Genomic DNA, 16,941 nt, shown 5'->3' with positions numbered 1-16,941 from the left:
CCCTCTTCCTAGTCCTCTCATTCTTTCCCTCTGAGGATCCCAGAAACTGGTAAAGTCCTGCTTGGTGCTAACTTCTGGCCAAGCTCCCAGCCAGCCCTGGGCAGTGGAGGTGGGCATTCTGTCCAGAATGATCTGTCCTCCCCTAACCCCCAAGAGAGAAGGAGAAGGCAGCTTTAGGGGGCCCCTGCCAGTGGCTGACACCCAACACCCTTGGTCCAGGTCTTTGGTCAGCTCTGACTGGAGTAGTGGTATTGTCTTAGAGCAGGTGGTTGGGCTCAGCCCTGACCCAACCCTTCCCCACCTGCAGAGGCTGCTCCCTGGGGAGAAGGGAAACACAGGGGAGGATTTGTTCTGTCATAAATTCCTACCTCAAATACTAAATTTATATCTGTATTGTTTCATATGTAGTGAAACAATATAGAAAATCAGGGAGTTAATAATCATAAAATTAGGGGTGGGGTGAAGGGAAATGGTATCAGAGGTCACAAGGAAGGTTCAAAAGTATTGATATATTCTATTTCCTAATTATATAATTCCTTTATTCTTTATATCTTGCATATATATTAGTTATAGACTAAGAACATTTCATAGTTTAAAAGAAAAAATAAAATCCCACCTCTTTGGCACCCCAGTGAGAGATTCAAGTTCTGGCAGGTATGGCCCTGGGGACAAAGCCCTCTCCACTCCAAGCCTCCATGGGTGTTTCTCCTTTGCAACAGGCCCTGTGCTCCCGGACAGGAGGGTGAACCCAGCCCCAACCCTTCTCAGGTTTCTTGGTTCCTGGAGGCTTGCTCCTCCTGCACCGACTGCCACAGGGCCCGGATGTTGCCCTGGCCAAAGCCTGTCGCCCCCTGCCTCTGAATCAGCTCCAGGAAGAAGGTGTCCTCTGGAAAGAGAGACTTGGTGAAGACTTGAAGCAGAAACTTGCCTTCATCGCCATCTAGCAGGATCCCCTGTCGGGCTAGCTGGCTAGGCTCATGTCCAGCAGCTAGGATTTGCCTTTCCTTGCCCGGCTGCTGGTAGTATGCCTCAGGAGGAGCCAGGAGCTGGCCCCCCGCCACTGCTACCCGTTCAGTGGCTTCTATTATGTCCGGCGTGTACAGCCCCACGTGCTGCAGTCCTGGTCCCCTGTGCCGGGCCAGGAACTGCTCCACCTGGTCCTGTCCACTGGCAGCCCCTGGCAGGGACTCAGCCAGTACAAGGGTGGGGGCAGCGCTGCCTGGTGTGGTCTGCAGGGCGGTGAGCTTCAGTCCCCCTGGCCCAGATCCTGCTGTCACCTCGAGGCCCAGCTCCGGATCCTCACCTGGGCTCAGTGGCAGGTGGCGAAAGTCTAGGCAGTCGTGGAACCAGCGCATCAATGTGGGGGAGCTGCCACAGGTGCAGGCCAGGGTCAGGTGGTCCACGTGGCTGACCCAGCCTGGGCGGGTTGCACAGGGCACAGGCCTGAAGCCCGGCAGGAAAGGCCCTCCGAAGCCGGCGCGCTCCAGCAGAGTCAGGCTGAGGTTGCCCACAGGTGATCTGACCACGGCATAGGTGGCGGTGCCCTGAGAATCCCGCACGCTAACAGGGGGCACCGGCACGCTGCAGCCCCGCGCAACCAACGCCCGGGCGGCAGCGCCCGTATCCACCACGTCGAAACACAGGTTGGTGGCGCTGGGCACAGCATGACGTGGGTCCAGGCCATACAGGGGCTCCTGGGGCCCAGCGCCCTCGTTCACCAAAAAGACCGCGTCGCCGCTGCGCAGGGCCAACTGCCGCCAGCCGTCTGCTTCCCGCACCGCCAGGGGCTGGAAGCCGAAGAGAAGCTGCAGATCTTGGGCAAGGGGCTGCCCCGCGGGCACGTGGAAAGCGATGTGGCACAGACGACGGGCGGACGCGGCCATGGCGGTCCAGATGGTGACCCTGCCTGTCCTTCTCCTGGGGCCGTTCACCTGTCCTTGAGAACTCCCGGACTCTCCGTCCCAGGCTTGTCGTCGGAAGCCTGTGGAGTCCAGCTTTTCCCGCAGAGCGCCTTCCTCGCTCTTTTCCGGGGAGAAGTCACAGACCCGACCCCCTTAGGGGCTTGCGGCTCTCCCTGCCACGCCCTCTGCAATCCGGGTCTGCCTTGAGACCACCCGGTCTGCGCTGCGCTTGGTGAAAACCACGTGGAGCCAGAGCTAGGGCGGAGCAGGAGGGAGGGGGCGGAGCCCGGGACTCTGCAGACTTTTCCCCTCCCGCCCAGACGCAGTCGCCGAGGGTACTGTAGGGACGCAAGGCTGCTCTTTCCCAGAGCCTCTGGCTGGGCCACACCCTTTGGCACTGAGCCTCCCTTCTCCGCCCCCGGAGATCACAATAGCCGCCTTCATTCGGTGCTGGACGCTGGGCTCTCTCATCCTTTAAACCCAGAGCAAAGGGAACAAGCCCTAGCTGGGGGAGAAGCCAGAATCCTTCCGTCTCCCTACCACCCCCCAACCCCTCCCGAAGCCCTGAATTTCTTACCAGTGTCATTTCTACCAGTTTTACCTTAAAAATTCTAGAGGGGGCACCTGGGTGGCTCAGTCGGCTAAGCATCCAGGTCCTGATCTCAGAGTTATGAATTCAAGCCTCACATTAAAAAAAAAAAAAAAAAAAAAAAAAGAGTCCTAGAGAACTTTGCCTTTAAGTTTTGATGTTCCTTTAAAACGTTAAAAAAATCTATTAAATGTTTTAAGTTACAGATTTTCTTACCTTCCCCAAATTGGTCCAGAGAAACATGTTGTACAAAGATAGGTCATTTATATAGCTCCTACAAAACTCTCTTCTTTCTCTCTGATAATTTCTCAACTGCACCTATCTCTTTCTTCAGCCCCACTTCTCTTTCAACAATCTTTTATCCCCTGTTGCAAGAAAGATTTGGAGAAAAATCTGGTGGCTCAGGATCTGAAAGAAACAGCTGCACTGGTGTCCTTTCTCCAGGTCCTGACCCTGTTTGGACTAGAACTCAAGCCCTCCTTGCTCTTTGCACCTTCCTGACTGGGTACTGGGCCAGAGAAGTTTTCTGTGAGTGTTTCTGGCCTTAAGACCCAGAATTGTGTGAGATTTGTGAGAATTGTGTGAGAATTGTGTGAGACCCTGAATTGAGCTAGTGGCTCTTGGAGGGTTTGGGAAGGGCACTCCAAGAAGGGTAAAGATAAGCAAAAGGTCAGTGAGGAGGGGCACCTGGCTGGCTCAGTCAGTATAGCATGTGGCTCTTGATCTTGGGGTCGTGAGTTCAAGCCCCACATTGGATGTAGAACCTAAAATATGAAGAAAGAAAGAGAGAAAAGAAAAGAAAAGAAAAAGTCAAATCAGTGAGGAACATGAGCCAAACCCTTAGAGGAGCAATAGAGCATAAAATTGAGGAGACATTTGGTATGGATACTACGGTTCAAAGCATTGCAAAGGAGATTGTCAGGGAGCCTGATGTAATACCATTGAGTTTCATTGGCAAGAGGAAGAAGGCTGTGATGGAGGGACAGGGCTGAGAAAAAGAGGTCTGGCAGGGTGTTCAGGCTTGCAGCCAGGAAGGCAGTACCCAGAAGCTGATCAGTGGTGGTAAAAGGCACTTGGTGTTATTCTGCAGACTAGTAAATTTAGAACATGGGTTCCAAAAGCCAGACAGACCTGGGCTTGAAAACTACCTCCAATATTTAGTAGTTGTATGACTTGGGGCAAGTTGCTAACCTTCTCTGAGCCTTAGTTTTCTCCTCTGTAAAAATGGGAATAATAATAGTACCTACTTCATAGGGTTGTTGTGATTAAATAAGGTAGAATATGCTGCAGCCTGACAAAGGATCTAGGATTTAACCTGTGAGCCTGGGTCTGTTATGTGGGAGCAGGGCAAACAAAGTGGGTTGGGTAGGGACACATGTCACAAGGAGAGGGGGCTGCAGTAGGTCCCAGAATAACAGCCACATTAGGACTACTCCTCTCTCCCTAGGCTTGAGCACTGGGAAGGCACTATGAAGGTCCTGGCTTTGGTATGGATTCTGGGGGAAGGTCCCTGGGAATAGTGCTCTGTGAGAGCTGGGGCAGAATAGGCTATCTTTTGCCCCCACTATCATGGTCAGGGCCCCAAGAGAGAATAGACTATCATGGTCAGGACCCCAGGTGAGCAGCTCTAGTGCCTCCAGGCCTTTGGTCCAGCCAAAGGGGTTTCCTCTCAAGGACTCTATGTGTGGACAGACAGAGCAGAAAGAGGACCCCTGACCCATCACTTCCCATTTGCTCTTGAGGGAGAGGGTAGATTTCTGAAGGCCAAGTGGGGCTGTTTTAAAGAAAGGGTGATCTTGGTTAGGGCACAGTTGCCTTGCAAGGGCACTGTGCTTGACCTTGACCCTGGGCACAGATTCAGCGCTTAGGAAGCCAGCGCGGTGGGGTACAGGTGGTCATTGATGTTGGTCTCCCTCCAGGCCAGACTCCAATTCTTGCAGCCCTGTTGGCATCTGAGCCGTGACCAACGTAGGACTCCTGTTTCCTAGCAGTCCCTGCGGAACTTTCGCCTGATGGGTCCTCCGTGCCTGGACGCCGTTGTCTTTCTCCTGGGGATAAGCATGCCAGGGGTGGGCTCTGGAGAGCACGCAGGTCTAAAGGGGTGAGGCGATGGCGCTGCAGGAGGCCTTCTGCCACATCTGCCTTCCACAGTGGCCAGGGCAGCGTAGGTGGAGGTGGGGGCTGGACCTGGAGCCAAACCGGTGGAGCCACGCCCCTCCTGCAGCTGTCAGTCAGCTTAAGCCCCGGGGCTAGAGGAGGTGCACTCTCTTCCTTAAAAATCCTGACCCCCACCCTGTCCTGTCTCTTCTCTCCCAGCCTAAAAAGGTGGGTACTTGAACTCGCGCGTCTCTGGTCCCACCCCTCCATTCCCCTCCACTCTAGGGCCACGTGGGTGACTATCAGCTGTTGTTTTTAACGTGACCTCTAGGTGTCACCCTTGGTCTCAGCTTAACCCGCCTATCTCAAGCCCCTTCCCCTGGAGGAGGCGGGCCCGGAAGTTCCCGCCTTTCTCGCCCTGCCTCTACCTGATTCTACTTCTCTTCCAGTCTGCGGAGTGCTTGTCTTTTTAGAAGGGGTGACCTGGCAGACCTTACAGAGAAGGTGAATTTTGTGTATGTATGTATGTATGTATGTGTGTGGTAAAATACACATAACATGGTAATATTTACTGTGTTAACTATTTTTAAGTGTACAGTTTGTGGTATTAAGTACATTCATATTGTGGAGCACCTGGCTGGCTCACTCGGTGGAACAGGAGACTCTTGATCTGCTGATTGTGGGTTCAAGCCCCACACTGGGTGTAGAGATTAGCTACAAATTAAATCTTAAAAAAAAAAAAAGTACATTCATACTGTGCAGCTATGATAGGAAACCTTAGGAATCAGTAGGCAGTGAGGGAAAGATTAGGACCTGAGGAGAAAAGAGAAAAGAACATACTTTGGAACAATGCTGGAAGTGTCTGACCACAGCAAACCCTCTCAGGCATAAGGTTCCTCTTAAGAATGTAACAGATATTACCTCCCCCTCAGGTTTCCCTCAGGAATTTGACAAAAGACCTGACTTAAAAGAAGTAGTAGATGGTATGGCCTAAGACCACACCTCATACAATGGAAATGAGCTGATCAAAAAGGAATGACTAGGCCTTTAGAGTTACCTAGCCAATAAAGGTAGAATCTGAGAAGGAACAAGAGGGAAGGGAAGGGGGTGCTGACCAGAACCTTATAAAACAAAGGCCCTTGCCTATCATCTCTGGCATTCACTTTCGAATGTCCTCTCTCTGTAAAGAGAGCTTTCATACTATTCTTCTTTGGTCTTATACTCTAATAAACTTTTGCCTGCTGCTCATTTTGTGTCCACCTCTTCATTCTTCGAAGGGGTGAGACCACGAACCCAGGGTATTGAAAGTAAAGAGTCCTGCAACACAGCCATCACTACCATCTATCTGCGGAACTCTTAACCTATTCCCCAGCTGAAACTCTGTCCCCAGTAAATAACTCCCCACTCTCCCCTGCCTCCAACCCCTGGAACCACTAGTCTACTTTTGACCACTCTAGTAGGAGCTTCATATAAGTGAAATCATATACTATTTGTCTTTCTGTCCATCATTCCACCTTAAAAGGATCTAAGGTCACCAATGATCTTCAGTTGTCCCATGGACAATTTTCAGATCTCATCTTACTGCCTCTCAGAAATATTTTATTGCAGTTGACCTGACCCCTGTCTTCTTTCTGAAATACTCTTGCCCTGGCTTTTATAACATCATACTCACCTGGTTTTCCTTTGGTCTCATTATCTCTCCTATGCTCATTTTTAAATGTTGGTGCTCCTCAGGGCTTTGGTTACCATCTCCTTCCAGATGATCCCCACATTTATGTCTCCCTTCCTAATCTTTCTTCAACTGCTTATTTGCTGGCTTGATTTGGATTCAACATGCCCAACACTGTCCTCCTTCTTATGCTCCCATCTCAGCAGCTGTCCCATTGCTTTCCAGTGGTCCTATTCAGAAACTACATCATTTCCCCTCACCTCTAGTCAATCACCATATCCCTGCCCATTCTATTTCCATAACATTTCTCCAACCATCACCTCCCTCTTCATACCCCTGTACCACCCAAGTGCAAGGTCTCACTGTTGCCACACCACCTGGACACTACTAATTGCCTCCCTGGCTTTAGGTTTACTACTGTCCTAACCAGTCTCCACCCGGTAGCCAGAGTTAGCATTGAAAAATGTAGATCTGATTATGTTACTGTCCTGCTTAAAAACTTTCACTAAGTTCTGCTTGCACTTGGGGTAAAGACAAAAAAATTTCCCCTAGCTGATTAACCCCTGACAACCTTTCCAACTTTTGTTGTCACCACTACCCCCTCCTCCATACTGTAGTTTCTTGAAAGTGTCATGCTTCTTCCCACTCAGAGCTTTGTCTTTGTTGTTCCTTCCTGCCTAGAATACATTTTCTTTCCCACCTGCCTTGTACCTGGCTAACAACTTATCAATCAGTAGATATCAGCTTAAATTTAACTTGTTTGAGGATGTCTTCCAAGACCCCCAAGACTTATGTCCAGTGCCTCAATATTTATAAATGAACAAACTAAGGCCTCAAGGGGCTGATGGGTGATTATCAGACTACAGGGTTTTTGTTTTTTTTTTTTTAAGTTTATTTATTTGTTTTGAGAGAGTGCGTGAGAGGGGAAGAGAGAGAGCAAAGAGAGAGAGAATCCCAAGCAGGCTCTGCACTGTCAGCACAGCGCTGGATGTAGGGCTCAAACTCACAAATCATGAGCTTGGGACCTGAGCAGGAATCAAGAGACAGTCCTTAACTGACTGAGCCACCCAGGCTCTCCCATACTGCAGTTTTTAACATAACCTCTAGGTGTCACCCTTGACCTCTGCTTAACCAGGACTTCTCTGGGAACCAGGAATGAGGGGCTGAGTAGGTACATGGCCTGGCTGGTCCATCCAGCTGGGAAAGGTTATTGGAAACCCAGCTTCTTCTCTCAGGTCTGACACCTTCTCCATCTGCTCTGGGTCAGCTGCCTTGATAGGGTGACCAACCATTCCTGTTTTCCCAAGACTGAACTTCCAGTGCTCCCAGGTAGTGGAAATTTCAGTGTTAAAACTGGGACAATCCCAGCCAAACCAGGGAAGAGGGGCCAAAATGTTCATATCTGCATGAGACTAAGGTCTAGGTCTTGCAGGAGAGCTTAGCTATAACCCAGCCAAGCTCATCACAGTAACACCACTGGTGTGCTGACCTTGCAGCCTGGTGGTTGTAAGAATTTAGGGACCGAATGTATATATACTTTAAATGAGCATAAAGGACACACCTATGTCTGACAATGCTACCATTGGTTGAATGCCACTGGGCATAACCCATATATATTGTTTCTAATCCTCATAGAAATATTAAGAGTACAGAAGATAATTCCTCTTTTGGAGATGAGAAAATGAGACTCAGAGAGGTTAAGTGACCAGCCTAAGTCACACAGCTATTTAGAAAAATAGTGAAATTTAAACCTATGTCTATCTGACTACAGAGCTCCTGCTATTTTTAATGAATCTATAGCCTCACCATTTCCCTCCTGCTCTGGTCTTCATTTGGGAGTCCAGGGGGGTGTAAGTAGGAGGTAAGAGGCAGGTGTGGGTAGAAGAGATTGAGGAAGAGGCCTGTGGTCAGGTGTATGTGGGGGTCCACATAGCATAGACAGTTTGCCTGTCCACACATAAGTGGGCTCTGCCATCTGGAACTAGGTATGGACATAGCCTGGGGATCTCCAGGGAGGCCCCTTCACAGGCTGTTGTCTTAACACCAAACTGTGTCCTCATTGAGGAGCCAGGGTCATGTTTTCCAGAGTCCAGGACGAACCCAGCCAGTTCTTATTTGATTGCAAATGGACATCGAGACATGGGAGATGCACGGGGAGGAGCCATCAGAGGCTAGCCATAAACTAGAGGGACAGGTGAGGGGTAGGAGGATGGGTGGAATCTGTGAGAAGTGTTATGCTAAGCACTGTGCCTTGCCCAAAGTGTGGGCTCAGTGAATGGTTGCAATTAATGATACAGCCAGTTGCTTCTCTTTCCTAGAGATATTGTAAGGCTGAGCTTTATTTTTGCCTAGGGATTTATTTAGGAATTGAGCTGCTTTTTTATTGTTTTTAGAGGTGGGGGTGGGTGGGGGGGAAGAAAGGCAAAGGAAGAGAGAAAGAGAATCCCAAGCAGGCTCCATGCACAGTACAGAGCCTGATGCGGTGCTTGATCCCACAACCCTGTGATGATGACCTGAGCCGAAATCAAGAGTTGGACACTCAACCGACTAAGCCAGCAAGGTGCCCCTGAGCTGCTTTTGAATACTAAACAAGAGTTTGTTGTGTAGAATTATGTGCAGAGGACTGACTTTGTTTGAGTAGCAGTATGGGCAGAGGCCTAACTGGGCTGGGCAGTGGTCAGGGCCCTGATGAGCATTGGTCTGGCAGCCAAATGTCTACTGTACAGGAGGTTTAATAAGACTTTGGATTCCGTTACATTAAAAAACAAAGAATTTAAACTTCTCTGGCAAGAAGGTGATTTGGGATATGTAGTTTCACTTTATTTCCTTGGTGATGTCCAAAGACTGTTAGGGTACAAGATCTGTCCCCAGATCTGCCCAGCCCCTGGACCTGGTATGGCTTGGTGCCTTGTGGCCAGGTTCTGCCCATGGCTCAACTCTGCCAGTCAAGTCATCAGACAGCTGGAACTTTAGGAAGTCCTCCCCAGAGCTGGGCTCTCTGCTTTTCCCTAGCTGGCCTGCCACCTTCTACCAGAGAACCGGGCCACATATACTGGGCATAAAGGCAGGCTGGGGAAGAGAGAAACTATCAATTATGCAATTAGTCCTTGTATGCAGGACTCTTTTGTCCGACATTCTAAAAATACCTCACATATTCCAATTTGACTAAAGGGAGAAGGATTTTGTGAAACAGTCACCAACAATGTATCATCCCACTGATGTGGGGCCTCTTGCCAGTCACTCATGGAAGACAGTAACTTGGTGCAGTGGAAAGCACGTGACTTTAGAGTCAAACAGAATTGGGTTCTGCTATGTTCTTGCTGGGAGACTTTGGGAAAGTTACACAACCTCTCTGAGTCCTGATTTCCTCAACTGATAAATAGGGATAATAATAATGTCTATGTCACAAGTTTGTTTTGAGGTCTAAATTTGTTATGCAATGTATATAAAGCCTTAAAAAGTATGATATTCATTGAGTATGTATTATGTGGCATGCCATGTTTAAGTGCTTTATAAGCGTAGTATGGACTCATTTAGCCCCATGAGTTGTAACTTTCATTGTCTGTGCTTTATATATGCAAAACTGAGATTTGAGAAGCTTGAGTAACCTGCTCAAAGTCCCAGAGCTGATAAATTGCAGACCTAGGATTTGGACCCAGGCAGTCAGGTTCCAGCTCACGTGTACTTAACTACCAAGCCATGATGCCATATGGAGTAGGGCTGAATAAAGAACAGCTATTATGATCATAGTAATTTAGTATTAAGTGCTTTTTATATCTATGGTGCTAAGTGTTAATTATTAGCATATTTGGATGAAACATCTATCCTTTTTGTTCCTATTTTTTCCACAGCCATGGCAACAAAGAGCCTTGCGCTCACTACAGCAGAGCATTCTGCCTTTGTCCGATCCAGTCCGGTGCGTCAGTCTCTGCAAACAACAAAAGATGTGGCCACTGACCGCCTGCCCCTGCCCCCATCAGAGGACCAAGGGAAGCTGAGGCCTCTCTGACTGGAAGCAAGCTAGGAGAGCAGCAGACAGGTACAGAGTGGCAGACTGGGAGCAGGGCTTACAAAAGGGAGGTCATGCTTAATAAGCCTGATTAATTTCTTTGAGTGGCAACAATGCAAGCGGACAGGGGTGAAAGGAGGGACAGTAATTCATCCTGATTCCAAGGCACAGGAACGCTGCTAAAACCAACACAGAGGTTTTGTGGAGATGCTGCTGGGGCCTGGAGGGGCTCAGCCTTGGGAGCAGCTGGAAGGAAACTCAATGAGTGGCTCATGGTGACCTAGTGAAGAGGAAACCCAGAGCAGGGACAGAGCATAGCTTGCCCAAGCCATCTAACCAAGACACCAATCTGATAGGACACTTGCCTGTTAATTCCCTTCCAATGGCTTCCCACTGCCTAAATATTGTATAATGTGAATGATAATGAAATAATAAAAGATGCATTTATTTGATACTTAGTATATAAAGGGTACTTTACAGAGGGGAAACTGAGGCAGAGAGCTAAAGAAACCTGCCTGGACACACATTTAATACACACTGAGACTCCAACCCAGTCTGCTCTCAGGCCCTGTGCTGACTTCCAACTATAGTTCCAGTCAATTTATAACTGTGTTCATTGGTGCATCTCTTCCATCAGACAGGAAGCCCCTCTGTAGCAGGACCCATAACTGACTCAATCTGCAATGTTAGCCCTCAGTAGATGTTGGTGATGCTGAAACTCCTATGTCCTTCGTGCTTCTCCCTCCAAACGTTCTCCCTAGGTGAGTTCATCCATGCTTTTGGCTTCAATTCTCACCTCCTGGAGGAAGACTTCTAGGGAAGGCATTATGGTTGACTCCCTAACTTCAGTTCCACCCCAGATGATTACTGTAAGTCCATCATATTAATTCCATCCTTCTTGCTGGTAATAATCAGCTTAGAAATGGGGCTATGCGCTGGTCCTATCCAGTGAGGCCAAGGGGACATTTGTTGGGGGGGCTTCTGGGAAAGGTTTCCTCACTCCTAGGAGAGAACCACTGAAAGCAACAGTGACTCTTCTTCCTGGGAATATTGTCAAGTCTGGAACTAATGCAGTCATATTAACAGCTGAGGATGAAGCCAATGGCAGGGATGCCAGAGCGCAGAGCTGGAAGGAGTCTTTGTCCTTGACAGCACTCAGTCTGCCAACCCCAGAGGCCACCCTAATGCTGAACTTCCTCAAACAAGGGAAATTTTAAATATTGTCACTGCTGATACCATTTAGAGTGAGCTTTCTGATATTTGTAGCAGAAAGCATTCTTAGCGATACAACCAGGGAAGCATTATGGCTTTTGTGGTCCCCTTCCTACAGAACAGTTTCTTTTTAAATTATTTTTTATGGGGTGCCTGGGTGGCTCAGTCGGTTGAGCATCCAACTTCGGCTCAGGTCATGATCTCACAGTCTGTGAGTTCGAGCCCCGCATTGGGCTCTGTGCTGATGGCTCAGAGCCTGGAGCCTGCTTCCAATTCTGTATCTCCCTCTCTCTGCCCCTTCCCTGCTCATGCTCTGTCTCTCTCTGTCTCAAAAATAAATAAAAACATTAAGAAAAAAAAATTAAAAATAAATAAATAAATTATTTTTTATGATTGCATTGGCATAAAGATGCGTATATTAATATTGTACATTAAAACCTCTCTTTTAAAGTTTATTTATTTTGAGGGGGGGAGGGGCAGAGAGAGAGGGAGAAAGAGAATCCCAAGCAGGTTCCACATAGTGCAGAGCCCGATGTGGGGCTCAAAGCCAGGAACTGAGAGATCATGATGAGCCCAAGTCAGACGTTTAACTGACTGAGCCACCCAGGTGCCTCTAAAACGTCTTTGATTTAAAAGTTTGTTTTTACTTCCGATTTAAAGAAGAGTAAAGCATTTTTTTGTGTGTGGGTTTCTAGAAATATTGGGGAACTAATGTGCCTAGTTGGCCCTGGATACAACTCCCCAATATCCATCTCTAGTCCATACTTCCCTTCTGACCTTCAAACCTTCGCATCTACATACTTATTTGATAGTTCCATGTGGGTGTCTTACCTTAAGTTTAACATGCCTATGTTAAATTATGTGTCTGAACACATAATTTTGCACACACCTTCTCTTTGTCCAGTGTCCCCTGTCTGAAGAAACTATGCAACACCCAGCTAGTGGCACCAGTCAGAAACCTGGGACCTCAATTTCTCTCACCCCATGCCCAATCCATCACCAAATGCTGTCAATTTTCCTTCTTAAATGGCTCTTAAAAGCATTTACTTGCTTCCACTTCCACTCCTATCTCCACTGCTATTGTCCTAATCCGTGTTCCCAGCATCTCTTGCCTAGATTACTGCCATGGACCCTAATGGTCTCCCTATATCTCATTCTCCCTCTCATTTTTTATCTGCACTGCTCTCAGAAAGATTTTTTGGGGCTCTTGGGTGGCTCAGTCAATTAAGCGTCTGATGTCCGTTCAGGTCATGATCTCAGAGTTCATGGGTTCGAGCCTCATGTCGGGCTCTGTTCTAACAGCTCAGAGCCTGGAGCCTGCTTCCGATTCTGTGTCTCCCTCTTTCTCTGCCCCTCCCCCATCACGCTCTGTCTCTCTCTTTCTCAAACAAATAAACATTAAAAAAAAAAAGGTCTTTTCTTTTTTTAAAAATTTTATTTATTTATTTTTAAAATTTTTTTGAGAGAAAGAGCATGAATGAGGGAAGGGCAGAGAGAGAGGGAGACACAGAATCCGAAGCAGGCTCCAGGCTCTAAACTGTCCGTACACAGCCCGAACTGCAAGATCATGACCTGAGCCTAAGTTGGCACTTAACTGACTGAGCCACCCAGACGCCCCAGAAAGTTTTTCTCAAACTGCAATCCCGATCCCATTATCCCCTGGTTAAAACCTAATGATGGCTTCTGTTGCTCTTGTGACAGAGACTTAAACCTTTAGTGAGACCTCGGAGGCCCTGTTTAGCCTGGCTCCTGCCTCATTTTGTTCTCTCGTACTCTGCGAGTGTTCTTCCCTTAGCCCCTCAAACACAAAGGCTCTCTCCTGCCATAGGATCTTTGCACATGCTGTTTTTCCATTTTCTACTCCTCCTTCAGTTTAAGTATACTTTCCTAAGGAGGTCTTCACAGACCCTTCAGTCTCCTATGGGCATTAGGCAAGTTTCTTAACTGCCTGATGCCTCTGTTTTCTCATCTGTAAGATGAAGATGATAATAATGCCAAACTCATAGGTTTGTTGTGAGGATTAAATAAAATGATGAATGGGAACCACTGTGGGGTCAGACTGGTGCATTGTTCTGCGTGTACAATTGTCCTGCTCTCTGCCTGGCTTTCTAGATGTGAAAAGTAGTGGAGACCCCCTCCCCAATTCTAGGTGGGAAGCTTGGGGTAAAACAAGCCCTAAAATGTGAGGGTTTCAAGGAAGAGCATCTACACAACAGCACTCAAAAATTTCTAAGTGATTTGGAGCTCCTGGTGGTGCAGCTGGCTGAGCATCTGACTTCTGCTTAAGCCATGATCTCACAGTTCATGGGTTTGAGCCCAACTTGGACTCTCTGCTCTCAGCACAGAGCCTGCTTCAGATCCTCTGTCCCCACCTCTTTCTGCCCCTACCCATCTCCTGCTCACTCTCTCAAAAATAAATAAAAACAGGGGCGCCTGGGTGGCTCAGTCGGTTAAGCATCTGACTTCAGCTCAGGTCGTGATCTCGTGGTCCATGGGTTCGAGCCCCGCGTCGGGCTCTGCTTACAGCTCAGAGCCTGGAGCCTATTTCAGATTCTGTGTCTCTCTCTCTCTGACCCTCCCCCGTTCATGCTCTGTCTCTCTCTGTCTCAAAAATAAATAAAGGTTAAAAAAAATAAAAAAAAATAATAAAAATAAAAACATTAAAAAAATTTTTTAAGATGAATGAATTATATAAACAAAATTTCTAAATAATTTGAATGAAACCGAGGAGCTAATTGTGCCAGGGAGTCATTGACAATGCCTGGGTTGGGCTGGAGGTACTCAGAGGAGGGAGAGATCAAAACAACCCACAAAGGTCAGGGAGAGAGGGGAGGTCAGCAGGAGCACACCACATTTCTGTCAAATTTCCAAATGGCCTGTAGCCTTTAGAACCAAAGATACTGGTTGCAATGGGGTCTGTGTATCAGGCAAACCTGGGCTTCCATCCTTACCCTGTCACTTATGGGCTGGAGGATCAGGAAAGGCACTTCACTTCCCTGTGCCTCAGTTTCCTTATCTATGAAATGGAGCTAATGAACTTACTTTGCAGGGTTTGTAGGAGGGTTAAGTAGAACTTTATTAGTTTGCTCAGGCTGCCATGAAAAGTACTATACAGGCTACCTTAATTTATTGTATGTTGCTTTATTGTACTTTGCACATACTGTTCTTTACAGATTGAAGGTTTGTGTTAACCTTGTGTTGGGCAAATCTATTGGCTCCATTTTTCCAACAGCATTTGCTCACTTTGTGTCTCTGTGTCACATTTTGGTAATTCTCATAATATTTCAAACTTTAATTTAATTATTATTATATTTGTTATAGTGATATATGATCAGTGATTAGACTTACTGAAAGCTCAGATGATGGTTAGCATTTTTTAATAAGATATATCTATCTATCTATCTATATATATATAGATAGATAGATATATATATAATTTTTTAGACATAATGCTATTGTTCACTTAGTAGACTATATTATAGTATAAACATACTTTTATATGCAGTGGGAAACCAAAAAATTCATTTGACTCTCTATATTGGAATATTCACTTTATTGCAGTAGTCTGGAACTATACCCACAATATATTTAAAATAGGCCTGTACCACAGACTAGGTAGCTTAAACAACAGAAATTTACTTTCTCACAATTCTGGAGGCTAGAAGTCTGAGATCAAGATTTCTAAGAGGTTGCTTTCTTTTAAATCCTCTCTCCTTGTTGATGGCCATCTTCTTCCAGTGTCTTCACATAGTCTTTCCTCTGTATGTGTCTGTGTCCTAACCTCTTCTTATTAGAACAACAGGAATATTGGATTAGGGCCAAGTCATAGGACTTCATTTTACCTTACTTACTTCTTCGAAGGCCCTATTTCCAAACATGGTCATATTCTGAGGTAATGGGGGATTAGGATTTCAACATATGAATTTTTGGGTCACATAATTCAGCCTATAACAGGGATATAGACATATGTCAGTAACCAGCAAACAGCAAGGACTCAGTTATGCTAATTACTTTTTTGTCTCTAATGGGAAGAGCAGACAATGGCAGTGTATTCAGAGAGTCCCAGAACTCCATAGATAAATAAAGCTTTCAGCCTTAAGGCACCTCTTGAGTTTCTTAAGCACTGGGGCTTTCCTCTGCTCCTTAGGGGTGGGAATTGTGATAAATCACATCATGTCTGAAAGCAACTGAAACTCTAGGAGTTAACTTTATTTTTAGTATATTGATTTAGCTAAAAAAGTCCGAAACATTATCTGCCAATCCCAAAGTAATTCAACCCTGACAATATCTGCCTGCAGACTTTACTAAAATGGACCTATAATTGATCTCAGTAGGTAGCCCAAACTTAACCCACTGAATAATCAGTGTTTACCAAGTGTGAGTTTTTGTGTCAGATGCTGTGGAAGACCCCCCCCCCCCCAAAAAAAAAAATCCAGGACACAGTCCTTACCTCTGGACCTAGAGGTTTTCATTGGGGTGTTAGTTCCCATCAGGAAAAGATAATAGAAAGCAGCCTCTGATGTAAGCAAAGTGAAGGATCAGACAGTTTGAGATGCCTGTGAGACATCCAAGTGGAGCTGCCCAGGGGTCAGCTGGATGGACACCTGTGGAGCTTCAGAGACTGGTCTGATTTAGCGATATAGGTTTGGGAGGCACTGTAATAGAAATGAAGCTGTGGGGGAGAGTGGCATCTTGGAGGGATAGTATGGCATGTGTGGAGACAAGAGGGCCAAAACCAAGTCCAAGTTTTTTGGGAGAGAAAATCTGACTGGCCCAACTTGAGTCCAATCAGCTGAGGTTAAGGGGTCAGAGTCAAGACAGATAAACATGGCTGCCAAGCCCCAGGGTCCCAACCTTGTAGGTAGATGGGGGAGAGGGCATTCTTTGAGAAGGCAACACACATTGTCACTGCTGTTAACCCCTCTGAGAGACTGCAGCAGGCAAGATGTGCTACCAGGTGGCTCTGGCCAAAGTAAAGCTGTGAATGCTGAAACCTCCCTCAACAATGGAGGCTGGGATGTTCAGAGAGCGTGGACAGGACTGGAAAGAGTTTTTATTCCCTTATCCCTTCTGTTGGAAGAATAATAGCCCCTCAAAGAAACCTGTGTCCTAATCTCCAGAACCTGTGACTATGTTATATTATATAGCAAAGGGGAATTAAGGTTGTTAATCAGCTGACTGATTATTGAGGTGGGCCCAATACAATCAGAAGGGTCTTTAAAGAGTGGAAGACAAGGCAGAAAAGGAATCAGAGTCAGAGAAGAGGATGTAACACCAGAAGCCATGGCTAGGGTAATTCAATGCAAGAAGGATTCAATCTACCATTGATGGCTTTGAAGGCAGAACGGAGCCATGAGTCAAGGAGTGAGGACTGCCTCTGGCCGCCAAAAAAGCAAGGAAATGGATTGTCTCCTAGAGCCTCCAGAAGGACACAGCTCTGCCAATAACCTTGATTTTAGTTCAA

The 16,941-nt window shown here is 46.9% G+C and overlaps 1 protein-coding gene and 1 long non-coding RNA gene across 3 annotated transcripts in view; one reads left to right on the top strand and one right to left on the bottom strand.

The window, feature by feature from the left end:
- Positions 1-617: 617 nt before the first annotated feature.
- HPDL (4-hydroxyphenylpyruvate dioxygenase like) lies at positions 618-2,088 on the bottom strand. The gene has a single exon (XM_007077287.3). It carries the CDS (start codon positions 1,881-1,883, stop codon positions 765-767), a length of 1,119 nt encoding a protein of 372 aa, XP_007077349.1. The 5' UTR covers positions 1,884-2,088; the 3' UTR covers positions 618-764.
- A 2,919-nt stretch (positions 2,089-5,007) lies between these two features.
- Positions 5,008-16,941, top strand: part of LOC122241306 — a 40,352-nt gene continuing 28,418 nt past the window's right edge. Inside the window, exons 1-3 of one of the 2 annotated variants that reach the window (XR_006221367.1) lie at positions 5,008-5,091; positions 10,108-10,295; positions 11,027-11,127. This is a non-coding gene — a long non-coding RNA (uncharacterized LOC122241306). Of the gene's footprint in view, positions 5,092-10,107; positions 10,296-11,026; positions 11,128-16,941 lie in introns of those variants that run through there. The other variant, XR_006221366.1, reaches the window with a different exon arrangement.

Source organism: Panthera tigris, chromosome C1, assembly GCF_018350195.1.
Source record: "Panthera tigris isolate Pti1 chromosome C1, P.tigris_Pti1_mat1.1, whole genome shotgun sequence".
In the NCBI taxonomy this organism is placed as follows: Eukaryota; Metazoa; Chordata; class Mammalia; order Carnivora; family Felidae; genus Panthera; species Panthera tigris.
This window is presented reverse-complemented; position numbering and strand designations above follow the sequence as displayed.

Excerpts from the sequence above, each read along its gene's own strand:
- HPDL (XM_007077287.3), bottom strand. The coding sequence starts at position 1,883 with ATGGCCGCGTCCGCCCGTCGTCTGTGCCACATCGCTTTCCACGTGCCC.